Source organism: Dermacentor variabilis, chromosome 8 (genome assembly GCF_050947875.1).
Source record: "Dermacentor variabilis isolate Ectoservices chromosome 8, ASM5094787v1, whole genome shotgun sequence".
Taxonomy (NCBI): domain Eukaryota; kingdom Metazoa; phylum Arthropoda; class Arachnida; order Ixodida; family Ixodidae; genus Dermacentor; species Dermacentor variabilis.
Genome location: NC_134575.1, coordinates 68623059 through 68644533, shown reverse-complemented (window position 1 = coordinate 68644533; position 21475 = coordinate 68623059). Strand labels below are relative to the sequence as shown.

The following is a 21475-nucleotide window of genomic DNA, read 5'->3' as shown; positions in this document are numbered from 1 at the left end:
AGAATCGTGGGAAGGTAGGGGCGACGACCCAGTCGTGGTGGAGTACGTACTTAAGCTCCTCGAACGCTTAAGAAGGGCACAGGAGTTGTCAGGTGAAGCAATGACAAAGGCCCAGCAGAGGGCCAAGGTTTATTATGATCGGACAGCCAGGGCCCGTCGTTTTGAGGTTGGCGATGAGGTCATGATATTGCGCACATCGCTAAACAACAAACTAGACGTGCAGTGGGAGGGCCCAGCACGAATTGTTCAGAAACTGTCGGACGTTAACTACGTGGTAAGTCTGCCAGGAAAGCGGAAAGCACAGCAAGTTTACCACTGTAATCTGCTCAAACCTTATAGACAACGGGAAGCAGTGGTGTGCATGATGATAAACGTTCCTGAAGAGCTTCCAGTCGAGCTTCCGGGACTAGGCTCAGTGACGAACAGGGAAGACACCGGTCAAGTCATTAGTGACCTTATCAGTAAAGCACCGCTGTCGCCCGAGCAGAAAACCGAACTACACCAGCTATTACAAGAGTTTCAAGGTCTGTTCTCTGAGAGGCCTGGTAGGACTTCGGTACTTACTCATGATATAGAACTTACCTCCCCAGAGCCAGTACGATCCAAGGCGTATCGGGTGTCACCCCGCCAGAGCGATATTATGGAGGCTGAGGTAAAGAAAATGCTACAGCTCGGTGTTATTGAGGCAGGTGAGAGTGATTATACCTCCCCTTTGATTTTAGTTGAGGTACCGGGCAAGGAACCTCGTCCTTGCGTCGACTACCGCAGGCTTAATTCCATCACTAAGGATCAAATTTATCCGATCCCTAACATCGAGGAGCGCCTTGAGAAAGTTAGTAGCGCTCAGTTTATTTCCACCCTAGATCTTGTCAGGGGTTATTGGCAGGTTCCACTTACAGAAGAGGCTAGTAGGTATGCGGCGTTCATTTCACCAATGGGAACATTCCGTCCTAAAGTGTTGAGTTTTGGTTTGAAGAACGCGCCATACTGTTTTTCAAGTCTCATGGATAAAGTGTTGCGGGGACAGCAAGAATTCGCTTTACCGTATCTAGACGACGTAGCGATATTCTCCGCATCCTGGTCTGAGCATATGGCACACTTGCGGGCAGTGCTAACCCGCCTGCGCGAAGCAGGCTTGACAGTCAAGGCTCCTAAGTGCCAGATAGCACAGGCCGAGGTTGTCTACCTCGGTCACGTGATTGGTCAGGGTCGTCGCCGCCCCTCTGAAATAAAAGTGGCCGCTGTGCGAGACTTTCCGCAACCGCGCACCAAGACCGATATTCGGTCGTTCTTGGGTGTCGCCGGCTACTATCAGAGGTACATCCCTAGGTACTCTGATATCGCGGCTCCCCTGACGGATGCTCTAAGAAAGACAGAGCCTCAAACAGTCGTCTGGGACGAGACCAAGGAAAGAGCTTTTAGCGCCCTAAAGAGTGCCCTAACAAGCCAGCCTGTGCTACGATCGCCAGACTATACAAAAGGGTTCATTGTTCAGTGCGATGCTAGTGAGCGAGGCATGGGCGTTGTACTGTGCCAACGGGAAAATGGAAAAGTAGAACACCCCGTCCTGTATGCTAGTCGTAAGCTGACCAGTCGTGAGCAGGCGTATAGCGCCACCGAGAAAGAGTGTGCATGTCTCGTGTGGGCCGTTCAGAAATTGTCATGCTATCTAGCCGGCTCGAGGTTTATCATTGAGACGGATCACTGCCCTCTCCAATGGCTGCAGACCATCTCTCCCAAAAATGGCCGCCTCCTGCGCTGGAGCCTCGCTTTACAACAATATTCCTTTGAGGTGCGTTACAAAAAGGGGAGTCTCAACGGTAACGCCGATGGCTTAAGTCGAAGCCCCTAACGTAGGAATCAGCCTCAAAATTGTTTGTTACTGATGTTTTTCTTCCTGAGGCAGGATTTTTTTTAACATATTGCTTTTGTTTAGTGTTTCAAAGTGATGATATGCTTTCTAGTGCAATTTTTCAATTTGTGGACGCGTTCTGAGTGATGCTAGACTACTGTAAGGAACTAGGCAGTGGTATAAAAAGGGGAAAGAGCCTGGCAGGGCTTAGTGAGGGTTGTGCCGTGCTTGCTGACTGAGCGGTTGAGTTTCAGCGTAGTTCTAACGCTTGCCGGGAACGAGAACAAAAATGTGAACTCTCCCGAAGTCACTTTGCAGTGTCCCGTGCGAACCTGAACAAGAGAACGAGGCCTTCTCTGTGCGCTGCGCTCAAGAAACGTCGAGGGACGCCCGACTTCGGTTATGAGCATCATCGAGCGACATCCCTCCGGACAGCGGATGCAGTCCCCTGTCCATCGGAATCTCCTTCCCCCGGCGGGGCGGTCTGTTGCGTTTCGCCTGCGACACGTGGTTTTGCCGGCGCGACTGCGGCGGGGCGGCAGACATTTTGGCCCGATCGTCGTCGCCGCAACACTCATCGCCAGGTGTTTCCAGGCGCGACTGCGGCGATGCGACCGCCTAGGGATCATCCTCGCATTCCAGTCATTGTGCCCGAAACAGGCGATGCCAAAGCAGGGATCTCATTCCAGTCATTGTGCCCGAAACAGGCGATGCCAAAGCAGGGATCTCGTTCCAGTCATTGTGCCCGAAACAGGCGATGCCAAAGCAGGGACCATCCTCTCATTACAGTCATTGTGTCCGACCGGCAGCGCCACGACAGGGTGCTACGAGATCGTGCTCGACATGGTGCTACGGCATCGCTACGACAGTGTGCGTCACCATTAGCCCATTGTACATTCACGTGCTCGTCTTTTGAGGGGTTCCTTCTTGCCCTCAACTGCGAGAGTATAAAAACAGCTGCCCCCGGACGCCAAGAGGAGGGCTCCGATTTCTTCTGTTGAGTGAAGTGCTCTCCCGTCTCTCTACTACGGTCAAACCTGACCGCCAACTCTTTGCGATGTTAAAATAAACAAGTTGTTTCGTTGTTACCAGTCGACTCATGCTTTGCCGGGACCTTCGGATGCTTCCAGTTGTACCCCAGGCCGCCAGGCCAACGCTACCCTTGGGGCTTGCGACCCAGGTACAACCACGGGCGTCAGCGCCGAGTTCCCAACAGATCGTACCAGCAGTCCGATCAAAACAGCGGTCCAATTCGCCAAACTGTAGGGCCCCATAATTGTTCAGTTGAAGTTAACATGAAGATATTAAAGGGCGCCTCACCATGTTGGGCCATTTTAAAAAGAAAAACGCAGTGCATTCAATACGCGCTGACGATCGTGTCTGAAAAGTGTTTCACTGCGAGTCGGCCTAGTTGGAAAAGATTCATCTGAAAACTTTTTTTGCGCAAACAAACAGGGACGAAGAATAGGGGCAACACAAGGACGAGCGCCTTCTAACAACTGGTTTTATTTTTGAAGAACCACCTGCTTAAATACCCACAAACCTGCGCGATCTAGTCAACAGAACACGCCTATAGCGCATATGATACCCGCAGATCTGCGTGATCAAGTCAAGAGAGCACGGCAATAGTCCATATAACACTTGTGATAAAAAGACGTGGACAAAAGCCACCCGGTCAACATAAAAACACCAAGGTGCATAAAACAACCACTTACAATAAAATGCGCTAAAGATGTGATGATAGAAGCGAATATTCTTTATCCAACAATGAAACAGAAGGATGGCTGATGCATTTTTGTTTTTCAATCCAGTGTGCTTCCACAATTTCCCTAGCGGTTATAGGAATCACAGGCTTATAGGCATAGGAATCAAAAGAGTCGCAGGTGGTTGAAGCTCTGCTTGCTTAATGCCTCATAGTTCACCTGACTACCACGGCGTACCATCCTCAAAGTAACGGGCTTACGGAAAGCTTCAATTCCACTCTTGGTGGTATGTTCGCCATGTAGGTTTAATCGGAGCATACAAACTGCGACATCCTCCTCCCATTTGTCACGTACGCATATAATACTGCTACACAAAATACTACAGGATTTTCTCGATACTTCCTTCTCAACGGTCGCGATGCTTCCCATACCATCAATACGGTTTTGCTTTATACACCAGACACGTCAGAGTGCGCTCCCTATTCAGCCATCGCGCGATACGCCGAGGAATGCAGCCAATTAGCCCAAAAGCTCACCTCCGCCGACCAACAACGACAAAAAGCCAATCGTGAGGCGTCGCTACGAATCCCAACTTCGCTCTCCGCGCACTTTTCTTGTTGACCGTGCCATCTACCACGCCTGGACTTTCGACAAAACTTCTTTCGCAGTATGATGGACCATACCGCATCGTCTAACGCACCTCTCCGGTCAACTAAATCATAGAGCCGCTTACACCGACATCGGACAAGCGCCGCCGTGGATGGGATGTTGTTCACGTTCACCGCCTGAAACAATTCTGTGACCCGCTCGTCTCCACGTCGTAAGTCGCCAGAATGGTTCCGCTTTTGCACCTGGGGTAATTGTAATGAAGAAGAAGAGCACAAGGACAAGGCCAGCCAGATCGTCTGTTCCTTGCCTGCAGTGCAACCAGTGGGCCAGTGCTTAGCACGAGCGTGAGTCGTTCGGGCAACCAGCTGTTCCTGCTCTGCGTCACCTGCCTTCTCTGTTACGAACAGACGCTGCCATCTGAACTATTCAATACACCTCTTTACAATATATATATATATATATATATATATATATATATATAATAATAATATTTGGGGTTTTACGTGCCAAAACCACTTTCTGATTATGAGGCACGCCGTAGTGGAGGACTCCGGAAATTTCGACCACCTGGGGTTCTTTAACGTGCACCGAAATCTAAGCACACGGGTGTTTTCGCATTTCGCCCCCATCGAAATGCGGCCGCCGTGGCCGGGATTCGATCCCGCGACCTCGTGCTCAGCAGCCCAACACCATAGCCACTGAGCAACCACGGCGGGTATATATATATATATATATATATATATATATATGTATGGGTGAGGTTCGTGCAACTGATCGGGCCCCAGCTCGCCCCTGCAAAAATGAAAACTTTCCTGACGCACTCTACTTGAATTTGCCTGCTGTGAATCCTTCTAGTCAATCGACATTGAGGTTTCGTGAACTCCAAGCAAGTACGTTGCTTGCCAATGCTTGATTCTTGTTTTGTAAAGTGTGTGATTTTTGGGTGCGTTCAGTGAAGGGTGCTTTGTTTCTTTCCAACACTGATGCAACACCTCGGCTATTAAGAAAATACACGGAATGAAAGGTGGGACAGCGATTCCCTTGCATAGACAGGTAACGTACAATCTTCCGGGAACTATATGCTGATTTTGGTTACAAGCATACCTAGTAAATTACAAGAGTACGTGATCTATAGTCACATAACTATCATCGAAGAGAACGTACTGTGTACAGCGCACAAGCGCGGCTTTGGGAAAACTTGTTTTTGAGAAGCACGACTCCTCTCACTCACCCACAACTTATTTTCTGGACTTGGCCATTGCACCTTCATCGACTGCGTCTTCATCAACTTTCTAAACAATTTGAATCAATTTGCAATCAGCTATTACTCCTATATATTCAGCACCACGTAATTATGCTGCATACTAATAGCTTAATTGATTAAATCATTCCTGTATTCTCGCACGCAGTTCGTGTCAGTTGACTAAACTAACTCAAACAGCTCTACTTTATTATCCGGGAACACTCAAAGGTCAGTTCTGGGCGACAGATACTTCCTTGTATAGATAAATGTCTTAGGAAACAAAATTTCAACTTGTGTAATGTTGTGCCCTGATTATCGTGTAAATTGCGAGACACTCCCAAAGTTCATCTATCTTAATATCAACCTGCAGTCAGACTTACACATGGTTTCTGCATCGTTTGACAATTCGCTGATGAAACGGAATGCAAACAAGCGTAAAAGGAGAATTCGAAAACTAAACTTAGACGTTAAGGCTTATTATCAAGGCCCCATAGCTCAACCATCGTGTGGGTGGAAAAGATGGCAAGACTCCGCGAGAGGATGACCATGTGTACTTATGGCAGCAGCCGCACCCTTTTGACAACGCGCTCAAACTACTGCGCAAATTTGTGGCAGTGCTTTACGCGCTAAGTAAAGCCGGTTTCGCGATTTTATTTTATTTCGAATGGGTCACTCCTCTGGTTGTGCTCTTACGATAGTCTTTAAATGCAGCAGCAATGGTCGTCTAGGTGGAACTGGCTTCATGATTAGTGGTTATGCATAAGCTTGAGAAAGGACAATATCGCGTATATTTCAAGCGCTTAAACTAGGAGAACCATAAGCTAGCCTACGAGTCTGTCTTTGCCTACTTCTCTTGGGTTTAACATGGCCGAGCGCCGTTACTAGGTGTCTACCACGGTAAGCTTGGCCGACGGCGAAGACTTGCAAGCAAAACTGCTGACATTGTGGGCCGAACCTAACACAATTGCTCGACCAATCCAATCTTCTCAGGATTTCCCTCCTGCTAACCCTGGCTCATTCTGGAGGTAGTATTGGCGGCCAGGAGTTATACGGAGTCGCCATCTGTCGGAAGCGTCTCCGTTGCGTAGTATGAGGGATCACGCGGCGCGCTCCTCATAGGTTTTGCTTACGGCACTCAATAAAAACACCACACGGCAGCCCTCCTGGGCATTTATGTAGGTTCTGCCAAAATGCGGGAAGTTTTTGACTGTCCATATAATAATCTTGAGCAAACTTAAAGCACACAATCGTTTACAGACGCTATCTCTTTACCGAATACGTACAGCGAACGCCACTACGTGCTGTCGCCGGCATGAAGTCTCCCGAACCGGCTTCTTGAGTGAAAGGTAGGCAAACTTGGAAAGTAAACTATGTGAAATAGGCTGTCTCTATAACCAAATGGGTCATAAGAGAATGAAACCTCAATGCAGCGGACGCATGGCTTCGCAGCGACCGACTGCGCATCTGCATGCATGTCCGCGCACAATGTTTTGCTCCCGCTGTGAGCGCGTTTTCGCATCATGTGTGTGTTCGTGCGTAAGCGTGTGTGTGCGTGTGTTCGTGCGTAAGCGTGTGTGTGCGTGTGTTCGTGCGTAAGCGTGTGTGTGCGTGTGTTCGTGCGTAAGCGTGTGTGTGCGTGTGTTCGTGCGTAAGCGTGTGTGTGCGTGTGTTCGTGCGTAAGCGTGTGTGTGCGTGTGTTCGTGCGTAAGCGTGTGTGTGCGTGTGTTCGTGCGTAAGCGTGTGTGTGCGTGTGTTCGTGCGTAAGCGTGTGTGTGCGTGTGTTCGTGCGTAAGCGTGTGTGTGCGTGTGTTCGTGCGTAAGCGTGTGTTCGTGCGTGTGTTCGTGCGTAAGCGTGTGTTCGTGCGTAAGCGTGTGTGTGCGTGTGTTCGTGCGTAAGCGTGTGTGTGCGTGTGTTCGTGCGTAAGCGTGTGTTCGTGCGTAAGCGTGTGTTCGTGCGTAAGCGTGTTCGTGCGTAAGCGTGTGTTCGTGCGTAAGCGTGTGTTCGTGCGTAAGCGTGTGTTCGTGCGTAAGCGTGTGTGCGCGTGTGTGCGTGTGTGTGCGTGTGTGCGCGTGTGTGCGTGTGTGCGCGTGTGTGCGTGTGTGCGCGTGTGTGCGTGTGTGTGCGTAAGCGTGTGCGTGCGTGCGTAAGCGTGTGTGCGTGTGTTCGTGCGTAAGCGTGTGCGTGTGTTCGTGCGTAAGCGTGCGCGTGTGTTCGTGCGTAAGCGTGCGTGCGTAAGCGTGTGTGTGTGTGTGTGTGCGTGTGCGTGTGCGTGTGCGTGTGTGCGTGTGTGCGTGTGTGCGTGTGTGCGTGTGCGTGTGTGTGTGTGTGTGTGTGTGTGTGTGTGTGTGTGTGTGTGTGTGCGCGCGCTTGCGCCGTGAGCATTAGTTCGCAGCATATGAGCATTTGACAGTGCACTAGCAACCATTGTTGCGTGGACGCTATCAGAACTGTTCAAAAATAATATCGCTATAGAGACTTCGACGCCCACGGCGACTGTTGTGTGCCGTCGCGACGAGTCAATATTTTTTGTGTTCTGAATTCTTGGACATTTGGATAATATTTCTCAAGTTGCGTCGCAATGTATGTTTATCGGTCTTCTCAGCGTGCGATTTCTCTCTGCTTCTTTTTTGTACTCCAGTTCATTAATTCATAACACAAACGGGACCATGTGCCATGCCTTTCTTTAATATGCGTCTTACCGCTCCCTTTCCGTTCCAGTGAACTTGCCAGTATCTAGGATCAACAAGTTCATAGACCGTACCATCCTGACATTAGCCGGGCAGCGAGTGCGGGCGAGCGTTTCTGCTACTCGCCGAACATCGCCCAGTCCCGGCGCAGTACCAGAAATCTTCCTCGCGTTTGTGCTTGTTGCATACCCAAGTTATAGCCGATGGCTGTCAGCCGGTTCTAAGTTTCGCCAGCCAAGCTTCACGCAGCTCCTTGCCCTGCGGCTACGCGTGAATAAAGCTGACACCGGGCTCCGTTACGTACGTCCGGCACTGCGGCACCAAGCAGTAGCCTACCATGCTGCACGCCTCCAAAGGCAGCCACTGCCTATTATAATAGGTTTACATGTTGTCAAGTTGACACCCAAGGTGGTAAAGCGCCTCCACTTAATCAGGACCGCGGCGCAGGTGGTACTTTAAGCTTTCGTTTTCAGCTTGCTTCGGCGCTTCTTAAACAGCCGACGTGGCCGCTGTGTCCACGTGATCCCTCATGCCACGTCACGCCGACGGTGGCACCAGCTTTTCTAGTTGTGGAGCTCACCGCCAATAGGAAAACACGGGCAGAGTGGACCCTCATAATGATATGACAGTACAAGCCCACAGCTGTACCATGTGCACAAAGCTTCAACGTAACTCTTTTGTTTATCTGATTATCTCTTTTGGGGGGTAGAGAGAGCCAGGGTCTTTTCAAGCGTGAAGGTGTGCAATGGGTATACACAGAGCACCCTCGTAACGTTCGCGTGGATGAGTGGACGTTTGCGTGGCTGTGACGACTTGCCTAGTCACACTCGGTTACATGTGGTGAATGGTTTTCTGATAGATGAGTGGAAAACGAGACCCCATATGCGAATGTGTGGATTAGAAAACGAATATCATCATCCGTTTCGAGTGAAGTAGCCTCATAAGACATGTGTTACCTTACGAAATTCTCAATACATTCTACCTTAACTGTGAGACAGAGACACCCTGGTGTGAGGGAAGTCACTGTAGCTATGAAAACATGCTTGAATGTAAACCAGCGCTACCATTAGCTTCGTTCCCGTAATACAGAATCCAGCTAACTTACCCTCATGTTTTCAACAGAAGAATGTGTTCGTAACGTAACCTCAACGTAGCAACTGCCTAATGGAATTATGTCATTTATTAAGGTACGATAGTATTAACCATATTGGAATATTACTTTCAGCCAACGGACTTTTATTAGCCAAAAATCCACATCAAGGTAGTTCGACGTCTACAGATTTCGAGAACTATTATAGCATGGACATATCTTTGGTACTTAAGTTCATGTGACTTTTGGTACTCGTCATTTAGGCCTTTAATTTCAGGCTCTTAAGAAAGGAGCCTTTCTTTTTTCTAGCAGGCGTGTAGATTGCTTTATGCATGAATGTTACCAAAGGGGCTCACGGAACATCTTCACGGTGCGTCTCTCAGAAATCACACACAACCTCAGAAAAATATAGGGTTATTTATTTATGTAACGTATGAGTGCGCTCATGGTAATGGAAAACTGAATGACATCAGAATAAAAGATTTTTATTAAACAGCTTTTTTGATGCTATTTAGACCAAGCTTTGTCATCGCTGTTTTTTGAGTAGCAACTACACCTCAACGGACCCTAAAGAGTGTGATCAATTTTACAAAAGCCACGGAGTCATGGATACTGTAAGTTTTGCTTACCTCGTCATGAATGTACATCAGCAGGTATCGGTCAACCTCTTCTCCTCTCCTTTTGTGGAAGGTTGAACTGACACACCGTATATCCTGGTGCTCTAATGCGGAGGAGTATCCCACGAGGTACAGATCTTGCGAGTTGTTTGCAGGCTGCAGAACCGAGTAAAATTAATGAAGTAATAAAAGTCACAGCAGTAGCGTAGAAGAAAAAACAGGTGCGTAAGTACGAATTTATTGTATTGAGAATTGCATAACGTACACAAGAGGAGGCGTTTGGTTGCCTGTGGACATAATTTTATACGAATGGCCTTAGAGTCTATACTGTGTACACGCCGTTGGGATTAACGATAAGATAATTCGATAACATAATGATAACTCATAATTAGCTGTTTCTAGCTGGGCCGAAGCGAATTTTTGTGGGCCTACTAGGAACAGGGATATGTTAATGAAATACATTTTCAGGCATAAAATTAGGATGACGCGCATGTGGCAGAAATTTTGAAAACGCCACAGTTAGCTCACAAGTAATATTCATAATAATGCTTACACTATTCAGATTCAATGAGTCAAAATGAATTTACTTGGGAAAAGGCTAAGTACAGGCGCTATAAGATGGAATGGAAAAGCTTGAGTGTAACGTCATAATACTGCAAGGTGCTGATAACTATTATACGATGTCATAATGTTGCAGGTATGCTTGTTGGAATTAAAAGAAATTTGGGAAGGACATCTAATACTCGCTCAAGCTCACATGGTTACCAGCATTCTAATTATTATTATTACTTGCTTTTTGAAACATTATTTAGCGCAATATTTTACCAAAAGGCGGAATACCAAAATAATTTTAAAGTAGTACTAAGAACAGTTGCCTCATGTGCAAGCTCAGCATTCTTTCGAGAAAATTTGCATGGTAGATAAACGTCGACCTTTTCTGGCTCACATTGCAGTCGCGTAGCCTCCGAGCCTCTTTCAACTTGGCATGGACAATACTATAAAAAATCTAAATGTGACAGAGCAACAACACTCCTTCAGTTTTTATAATGAAGGCATCCAGCCATTCTACAGATAACTCACAATATCTTCCTGAGCAGTGATTGCCACCAAAATGAAGCCATGAAAATTAAGAAATCAAAGCTTTTAAATGCAACATCTGTGTTTGCAATCACGACATGAAAAGTGCTAAGACGTAATGGATGACTGGAAGAGGTCGTTCACATTTGAATGATAACGTAGTTTGTAATTTTTTGCTGTAGCAATGGGGGAAATAATTTAGAACAAAACTGGTGGTTCCCGGCGGCGCACAGGTTTGTGTGATGGCGCAGGCGCACATCACACAGGTTATGTGTGACACATCGGATTCATAGCAGGCCCACGTGGATGGCGTTGTGTTATTTCTTGGCCTCACTACGAATGCCATCGTCATTTTAACATACTCATGACATAACCGTAAGAACGTACGATTGCATATTACTTACTCGCACATCAGGTCACAGTTCGTATTTTTATCGCTTACGCCCCTTCACTACATATGCAGAAACCTACAACCGGAACGTATTACCAAACAGCAAGAAGCTGCAGTAAAACTATGCGCTCATCTTCATGGAATTGTCGTCATCTTGGTCCCTGTCTTGTAGCTGTGGTCACAACACGTACAGTGCCCAATGACCGAAATGTTATAATGGGCGAAATGGCGGGCAGTGTTTTTTTCGCGACTGGTCGCTGGGAGGGCAAATCTTGTCCCAATGCATCACAAAGGCGCTCGCTTTCGTCGTTTGTCATAACGCACCAGGTGCACCAGTCGACCGGTGGCGCAAGTAATGCTGACAGCCTTGCGCTCCGACTGTGGTGTTTTAAATACTTAAGACTTCCAAGGTTTCAGTGATTCCGTATGTGCACGGCCTTTCACACAGATTTAAAAAGGTGGCTGGTAGTTATGCAGTAAAAGTGGTATTTTCGGCAAAAAACAAAATAGGTAGCGTGTGTTCTAAGGTTAAAAAGAAGTTCGAAAGTAAGGATGATGTAAAGAAAGACAGTAGTTTTAAACATCCGCGCAAGAACCAATTTGTCGATTGCTCGAAGAACGTTGTGTATCAAATTCCTATGACGTGCGGTCATGTGTACGTAGGGCAGACTGCGAGATGCATTAACACGAGGTTAAGGGAGCACTTGCCCAGTCTGAAAGGTCGCCCAGGTACGGATTTGGCAATGCATTGCCAAGAACATGATTGCTCCCCTTGTCTTACTAGCACAGATGTTTTGTATAGACATAGGAATCAAGCCCCTAGGGAAATCGTGGAAGCACACTGGATTGAAAAACAAAAAGAAAAATGCATCAGCCATCCTTCTGTTTTATTGTTAAAGAAAATTCACTTCTATCATCACATCTTTAATGCATTTTATTGTAAGTGGTTGTTGTATGCACCGTGCTGTTTTTAGTTTGACCGGGTGGCTTTTGTCCACGTCTTTTTATCACAAGTTTTATATGTAATATTGACTTGCTCTTTTGACTTGATCGCGCAGATCTGCGGGTATCATATGCGCTATAGGCTTGCTCTGTTGACTAGATCGCGCAGATCTGTGGGTACATAAGCAGGTAGTTCTTCAAAAATAAAACCAGTTGTTAGAAAGCGCTCGTCCTTGTGCTGCCTCTATTCTTCGTCCCTGTTTGTTTGTGGACAAAAAGTTTTAAGATAGATTAGTGAGTGCACAGCGGCTGCGAGGGCAGAGTCGAAGAATCCATGCAGGAGGCGATAGACGTGATCGAGGAGTATCTCCGCCCCACCGGACTTCGATGCTCCCCCGCCAAGTCGGAGCTTCTGCTTTACAGAAAAGAGAAGGGAGGCAGACCCAAAGATTGGAAGCCAGTCTCCGAAAGCAGCATCAGTCTTCGCACTTGTGACGGGGGGGTGATACCCAGGGTTGACGTTATTCGGGTCCTGGGCATGTTTGTCGAATTCAACGGCGGGAACGGAACGGCTCTGCGCAAGATCATCGCAAAGACGGACAACACTTTCCGCCTCGTTCGCAGAATAGCAAACCGGCACCGAGGAATGAAGGAAAACAATCTCCTCAGGCTTATCAATGCATTCGTACTATGTCACTTTACGTACACAATTTCTATGCATAACTGGCTCAGAGCGGAGCGAGACAAACTCAACGCTCTCATCCGCAAAGTGGTCAAGAGGGCTCTCGGGCTACCCATCAGGACCCATACCGAGGATCTCCTTAGGCTGGGAGTGCATAACACTGCCGAGGAGATTGCCGAAGCCCAAGAACGCGCGCAACTCACTCGCTTGAGCACCACAGCGGCAGGTAGACACATCCTCGAAGAGCTGGGTTACCAACCTGCGGGATTCCCGATGGTCAGTACCCCGATCCCCAGGTGCATTCGAGACAAATTCGAAGTGGCCCCTGTGCCCCGAAACGTCCATCCCGTCCATAACGAGGGCAGACGCAAGGCCAGAGCAGCAGCCATCCTCAAACAGATCAAGCAACGAGACATTAGAGCAGGCTTCGTCGACGCCGCGGAGTACAGCGATGGGAAGACCTTTGCCATCGTTGTGGTCGACTCCAGCGGCAAGATTTCCAACTGCGCCTCCATTCGCACTTCAGACCCCGGTGTCGCCGAGCAAGCCGCCATCGCCCTCGCCCTGCTAGACGGTCGTGGATCCGAGATATATAGCGATTCCAAAACAGCAGTTAGGGCTTTTCAGAAGGGTTGCATCGCCAAGCAAGCAGCTCGTCTTCTTAGCAGCTAGAGTCGAGATGCTCTCACGCATCATTCAATCCACTGGTTTCCAGCTCACGTAGGGTTGGTCGAGGGTGCTCCCCCGAACCTCAATGAGTCTGCTCACGAGGCTGCGCGTGACCTCACCGACCGCGCTTCCTCTACAAGAAGCACCGACTCCCCTCCTCCCTACGGCCACAGGGACGCTCCCGCTACTCACAACGAGCTTATTAAATTCTTCTACATGTCTAGAAGGGTCTTTCCACCCCCTCACCCCAAGTTGAATAGGGCGCAAGCCGTTTCGCTTAGGCTTCTGCAGACCAGTACGTATCCGTGTCTGTCCGTTCTCCACGATGCTTACCCGGACGTGTATCGCGACGACGCCTGCCCCTCCTGCGGCCAGACCTCCACTCTAGCGCACATGCTGTGGGAGTGTGGGTCGACATACCCCAAGTTCATCAAGGAGGAGTGGGACTCGCTTTTGCGTAGCCCCGCTCTAGAAAAGCAAATCCTGGCCGTCCAGCGTGCCCGCGACCGGGCCGGTGGGCTAGACCTGCCGGTTCCGACGTGGGACTAGCCGGGTGCGCGACGAGTTCGCGTCCTCGCCGGACCTACAATAAAGTTTATTCACTCACTCACTCACTCATGTGACCTTTAAGCATAGATTCTCGTCTCCCAGAAATCCATGGATTACGAATGCGTTCCTCCGTTCTATAATAAAAATCTTAATTACAATCTTTACATAGATTATTATAAATAACGATAATAATATTCACAAAGAAGGTGAAATTGCAACCTTTCAACACAACTTTGCGAACTAAATTTAAGAATTATAGCAATATCTTGTCTGGGGGGGTATGTTTGAACGCGCAAAACGGGATTATTATGAACGACTGATAATTCGGAACGGAACGAATACCAGCGTAATTGCGAGCTTCTTAAAGGATTTCTTAATATTGCTGCGGGACAGTGTTTACAATGACGAAGAGGCGAGCATTGAGAAGACGACGACGATGATTGGAGGCTAGCGCGGGCTGTTGCGTCTTGGCCAAATGCGGCTATTCCCTTGCAAATATACTTGTATATAGCTTTTCGTATGCGTCTTCCTACGTAACATATCTGGTGGAGGTGGACGTTCCCTGTACCTCGCCATGAAGCTTCGCTTTGGACGGTACGTCGAGCCTTCCTTCATGGCTCCCGGCGAAGACAACTCGACCCCGCCGGCTCAGACTCCTGCCACTTCCACGACCTACATCACTCTCCCCGCTCCCCGTGATCCTGGCGTATTCTCGGGCAAAGATGGGGAAGACGTCGATGACTGGATCAGCCTGTACGAACACATCAGCCGCAATAACCGGTGGGACCCTACTATCATGCTCGCCAACGTAGTTTTACCTTGGTGACAAACCTCGAGTTTGGTTTCGGATGCACGAGGATGAGCTCACCAGTTGTGATTCGCTTAAGCAAAAGCTCCGAGACTTGTTTGGCAACACATGCCAACTTGCCGCTCAGAAGGCGTTATCTGGCCGCGTGCAGACGTCAACGGAGGCTTACGTCACGTACATTCAGGACGTCTTGGCTCTGTGCCGCAAAGTTGACGCATACATGACTGAGTACGACAAGGTCTCCCACAACCTCAAAGGCATTGCCGATGACGCCTTCAACTTGCTCGTTTTCAACAACGTGGTGACTGTGGATGCAGCTATAAAAGAGTGACACCGTCTGGAACGCTCTAAAAGGCGACGTATCGGCCAGCAGGTTGCCCGTCTGCCCAACACCCCAGCGACATCTTTCTGTGTCGACGCTCCTCTTCCCACCAACACTGGTGATGTTACTCCGATCGTCCGGTGCGAGATCGAGGCCGCCTATCTGGCTGTCTTCGACTCCAGCCCATCCAACGCACCTGCAGCCACAGTTTCCCTGATCCAGGCAGTTGTCAGCCAGGAATTAGCGAACATGGGTATCCACCTCATTTGCTCGCCCCATCGCCCTGATAACCACCCGGCTTCATCGATTCCGCCCCGTCCCACATCTTATTACCCACCACGTTTCCGCAACCCATCTGAATGGCGCACTGCTGACGACAAGCCCATTTGTTTTCACTGCCGTCGATTCGGGCACATTTCTCGGCACTGTCGCAGTCGCTGGAGTTCCCCAAACCGGTCGACTTATAATGACTACTCTCGCCCCTCAGGTGGCCCTTCTCGTCCCTAAGTTGCACGCTCCGATTATGCCACCACTGATTCTCCCGCGCCGAACCGCCCATATTCTCGTTCGCCTTCGCCCTAAGGACGACACTCTCGCTCTCTCCAGCCCTGTCGCTCCTTTTCCCCCGACTCCCTTCGGACGCCGCTTCCAGCCAGAAAGTTAGACGGTGCAACGCCTCAAGGTGACGCTGCACTGCTACATACGCCGCCAAATCCTTCACTAACGTTGCCCACTCATCTGAACCTTCTTGACGTGCGAGTCGACGGTGTTTCTGTATCTGCTCTTATAGACACTGGGGCGCATTTGTCGGTAATGAGCGCTGACCTTCGCAGCCGCCTGAAGAAAATAATCACGCCCGCCACGACGCCTGTTGTCCGTGTCGCCGATGAGCAATACCACGACCTATCGCTGCGAGCCCTCATCGAACGTCTGCTCTCTACACCTACCGACGCATCCGTTCGCCGATATGTCCTTCAGGACGGCATTCTGTACCGAAGGAACGTCATCTCTGACGGATCGGATCTTGTTCTTGTCGTGCCAAAACATCTATGACAGACTGTACTCCTTGAGATGCATCTTGGGGTAACCCGCTCGTACGACCGCGACCCCCGCCGCTTCTTTTGGCCTGGTCTCGCTGACTCGTCCGGCGCTATGTTGCTGCCTGAGATCCTTGCCAGCGCCGGAAAACACCTCACGTGCTACTTGCCGGTCATCTCCAGCCGATCACCGTCCCTGTGGAACCGTTCTTTCGTGTTGGATTAGACCTCCTCGGTCCCTTCCCCATGTCATCCTCTGGGAACAAATGGGTAGCCGTCGCAACTGATTACGCTACCCGATATGCAATCGCGCGGGCTCTCCCTACCAGTTGCGCCACTGACGTCGCGGACTTTCTCTTGCGTGACATTATCTTACTTCATGGCGCCCCGCGACAGCTGCTTACTGACCGTGGTCGTAACTTCCTCTCGAAAGTTATCGTCGACATTGGGCGTTCGTGCTACACTCAACACAAGCTGACTACCTCATACCATCCTCAAACCAATAGCCTTACAGAGAGGTTAAACCGTACTCGTACCGATATGCCCTCCAAGTACGTTTACAAGGACCACCACGACTGAGACATTGCCCTTCCGTACGTCACATTTGCGTACAATTCATCCCGGCACGACACCGCCGCATTTTCTCCATTTTATCTACTGTACGGTCGCAAACCGACCTTGCCCCTTGAGATGGTATTTCCTCCTGCTGCGATCTCAACAAGCGAGTATGCACGCGACGCCATCGCCCTCACCGACATTGCACGCCAGCTTGCCCGTGCTCGACTGACAGCCTCGCAAACCATCCAGCTGCGTCAGTACAACGCCCACCGCCGTGACGTGCACTTTTCGCCTGGTGCACTCGGGCTTCTGTGGTCGCCCTCTCGTCAAGTCGGACTTTCAGAAAAGCTCCTTTCGCGATACACAGGGCCCTACCGCCTGCTGCGCCAGGTGATGCCTGTGACGTACGAAATTGCTCCTGTGTGTTCACCCTCGTGCTCTGCTCTGGCATGTAGTGATGTCGTGCACGTCAGTAGTCTCAAGGCCTACTACACTGCTTCAGAGTTCGGACTTTAGTCGCTCCGGGACGGCTCTTTTGCTGCCGGGGGTGGTGCTAAGGAAGAGTATTTACAATGACGAAGAGGCAAGCAGTGAGGAGGCGACAACGACGATTGGAGGCCAGCGCGGCCGGTTGCCTCCTGGCCAAGTGTGGCGTATTCCCTTGTAGATATACTTGTATATAGCTTTTCGTTTGCGTCTTCCTACGTAACAGTATTACAGAGTCTAACACGGCCATTAAAAATAATTTACAACAATGAGGAATACACAAATGAGGCTGACATATCAAATGCTTTTAGTGATCATTTTGCCACTTGTGAGAATATGCTGTCGCCTAGTGTTCGACTCATCTCCCCCAAAGCCCTCAGTCATTTTTCCTGCGATCGGTTTTTAAGAAGGTTTAAAGGTAATTTGTTTTCTTAAGGTTACTGGACCTTGCCTAGATTCTATCCAGCCTTCCAGAATAAAACTGCTTGCGGCAGAAATGTTTGTTTTTGCAGATATCATTAAACAAATTTTTAGCACAGGCATATTCCTGATTTATTGAAACATTGTAAAGTAATGCCTCTGTTCAAAAGGGGTTTTTCGTGAAAACAATAATAACTACCGCCGAATTTGTATTTTGCCGTTTTTAGTAAGGCCATTGAAAAACTTTTTTACACTCTTCTAATGCACTATCTAAATAAACTTAACCTTCTTTCTCCATTCCAGTTTGATTTTAGGCAGGGTTATTCGATGGAATTGGCACTAATTAACTTCACAGATTGCATTAAGCGATTTATTTACGAATGGTTTGTTGCAGAACTCATATTCATCGATGAAACAAAAGCTTTTTACACCCTAGATTGTTCTATTCTTCTGTACAAGCTCGAATCTTTTGGTATTACTGACCATCTTTAAATCTTACTCGTAGCTTCTTGTATACCAGGCCTAAAGTAGTGTACCTTACTGGCCAGTTCCCTTTTACTAAAGTAATCAACTGTGGCGTTGCTCAAGGCTCTATACTAGGTCCATTGTTGTTCTGATTATTTATAAATGCTCTACCTAATGTACTTACCATTTGTAACTGTTTGTTATATGCTGATGACATGACCACTTACTCATCATAGAAATCGCTTACCGCGCTTCAAGACACACTTAACACTGATCTTAACAATATATATTCCTGGTGCAGAGATAATCAACTTCACATCAATCATTTAAAGAGAACGTTTGTACTATTTCAAAACCCGCAAACAGCGATTCCTTCATCCATAACTGTCTCGTTAAATACTTATGTTATACCGACATCTGATACTGTTAAATTCCAGCGTGTTACTATCGACAAACAACTGAAGTTCCATAACCATGCCAACTCGCCAATAAAAAAGATTTCATTTGGCATTCCCATCTCCATTAAAGCAGGTGCATTCATCCAACCTCTTGTTATTAGATCGTAGTATCATGCTTATGTTATAATTCATTTAACATACTCTTTATCCTGACGGGGTGACACATATGCCATTCATCTGAAACGACTTAAACGTCTTAATAATCTGGCAATTAAATTAATGACTTTTAGCTGATTCCGTTGCCCTTCTTTACCTATCTATCAACATCTTAAGCTTTTACCGATTCAACAGGTGTTCTATCACAAGTTGTCACTCATTACATTTCGTCTCTTTCATCGTGAAATATTAGACAGCCTCCCTTTTGATAACCTCATGAAAAAAATAATAGGTTTTCAGAACGCAATAATTTTCTGTTACCTAAAATAAGAACGAACTATGGAAAACTTAGAATTCCTTTCTGAAGTATTTTACTTTGGAATCGGATTCCTGTTAATATTAAGTCATCTCTTTAATTGCCGATTTTTTAAACACCATATTAAAACAGTAATGTCAGCAGAACCATCTTTTAACTTGTCATAAATACATTTTCATCGTTATTACATTTTCTTTACACTACTTTGATTATTCTATCCTTATGCTTCATATTTATGTAAAACACTTTGTATTTCCTTTGTTAGTAATATGTAGAAGAGTGACATTTTTTACACATAACTAAATATTCCTGCTTATGATTATTTATTGTGATAATACTGTTTAGCGCTGTCTTTATTACATGTATAATTGTTTTCAATTTATTATAACTTGTTCCCTACAAAGTGCATATCTTGGCGTGTTTATCTCCTTTTTGTTTTGTTTGTTTGTTCAACCTCTACTTGCTGCTCTAATACTCTTATGTACCCACTAATGATGGGAGGTCCCCATCGCAGTTTGTTACTCTGGGACTTTCTGATGCTGTATATAATATGTACGCCCGTTTCTTGTATATGCAATACCAATAAACTTGAACTTGAACTGGAATCATGTCTTGGTACATGACCGTCCATTTTGATTATAGAGAGTAAGGCATAGTTAATTATGTAATTGATTTTATGTGCTTGTTTTAAAGGTCGCCTGCTTTAAATGCCAATCGCCAAGCGTGAATTTATTTCCTTTTTTTCTGAGTAATATGAGTAGTGAGTGGTCATATTCCAATGCTTCTTTTCTGCAAACTTTCTATGCGTATTATAGTTGTAGGTTACCCTTGATTTCAATAACCATTACTCATCTTTAACCTTATTAGCCTCCTAATATTACACAAATTTATTTATTTATTTATTTATTTATTTATTTATTTCAATATCCTAAAGGCGCAATGCGGGCATTACATAGGGGGGATTCATCAAAGAAAACTTATAGATATACAACACAGGTTATAAACGGCTGAAGACAGAAATAAACAAGTTAAGAAGCCAGGTACAAGTTATTAAGAAAAAATATGGCTAGGAACAGGAACTGGAAAATTGCACATGTAGCAAATTCCACAAGAAAAAAAAACACCTTCAGAAGTTGCAAAACATGGCATCTAACATTTCACGGAACGATTAGGCCGGCACGAAGAAAAATAAAGAAAGGAAAAAACAACGACGCACATCATTTTACGTTGGAATTTTCTAAGTATGACCAAAGAGTTGTTTGAAATGGTGATGTTTGCCGTATTGTTGATGCCGTATTGTTGATGTTATGTTCGACGTGATGCCATTAATATATATTAAGAAAAGAAGTGGACCCAGCACCGAACCCTGGGGTACTCCTGAAGCAACACCTGTACGTCTTGATAAGAAGCTTCCTAACTTAACTGACTGAAAGCTGTTTGTTAGAAATGCGCTGATCCACTGCGTAGTACGTTGGTCCAGCTGCGGGTTTCGTATCTTTATCATCAGGCGGGTATGAGGCACGCGATCAAAGGCTTTAGAGAAATCAATAAAGATGGAGTAAATGTAGAAGGAAGAGTCGATTGTTTGATGAAGGTCCGTTATTAACTCAAATAACTGCGTCTGACAGGATACATGTTTGCGGAAGCCATGTTCGTTGTTATGAGGCAAGTTGTTCTGGTTAATATGAGTCATAATGTTAGTGTATAATATGTGTTCGAGTACCTTGCAACATATCGATGTTAGTGAAATTGGCCTGTAATTATTATGAACGGATCTGTCACCAGATTTAAATACCGGCATTACATAAGCGGATCTCCAATCTTCTGGCACACAAGTCGTATCGAGTGACTGTTGGAAAATGAGAGATACAGCAGGAAAGCTGTGTGTCGGCAGGTAATTTTTTAAGAGTTTCGCGTTGATACCATCGGGTCCTGGGCTAGTGTGGTGAGGTTGGCATTCAATTGCATGAGCCACGCCAAGCGCAGATATGTGAATGGGTGAAAATGAAATCTGTATATCGGCCTCAGGAAGCAGCAGTGCATTGTAAATGGGCAATTCGTTCGTAAAAAACTTGTGAGAATTGGCTATTGAATTGTTCTGCACACTGTTCTGTAGGTAGAGTGCTGCCCTGGCGTCCAAAAGAACAGGAAACGTACTAACGGTTTTAGGATTAACAGTGTTCTAGAATTTCTTAGGGTTGGTTTTTAACAAACTAGGAAGTGTAAAATGGAAATATTTGTTTTTGGCTTCAGAAATTAGTTTTTCAGCTATTTTGGAAATGGTTTATAGTTTTCCCAGTCTGTAGCTTCCTTTGATCGAACCGCTTTACTAAATGCTCTTTTTTTCCTATTTAGTGCCCTGTTGACATCTCTGGTGAACCAAGGATCGTTGGTACG

The 21475-nt window shown here is 47.0% G+C and overlaps 1 protein-coding gene across 5 annotated transcripts in view; it reads right to left on the bottom strand.

Moving 5' to 3' along the window:
* The window catches only part of LOC142591083 (japanin-like-RS), a 133725-nt gene that overhangs the window by 61759 nt on the left and 50491 nt on the right, over window positions 1–21475 (bottom strand). For all 5 annotated transcript variants that reach the window (XM_075703453.1, XM_075703454.1, XM_075703457.1 and 2 more), the window contains one exon: window positions 9815–9958. In XM_075703453.1, coding sequence (XP_075559568.1) covers window positions 9815–9958 — 144 coding nt within the window. The remainder of the gene's footprint in view (window positions 1–9814; window positions 9959–21475) is intronic.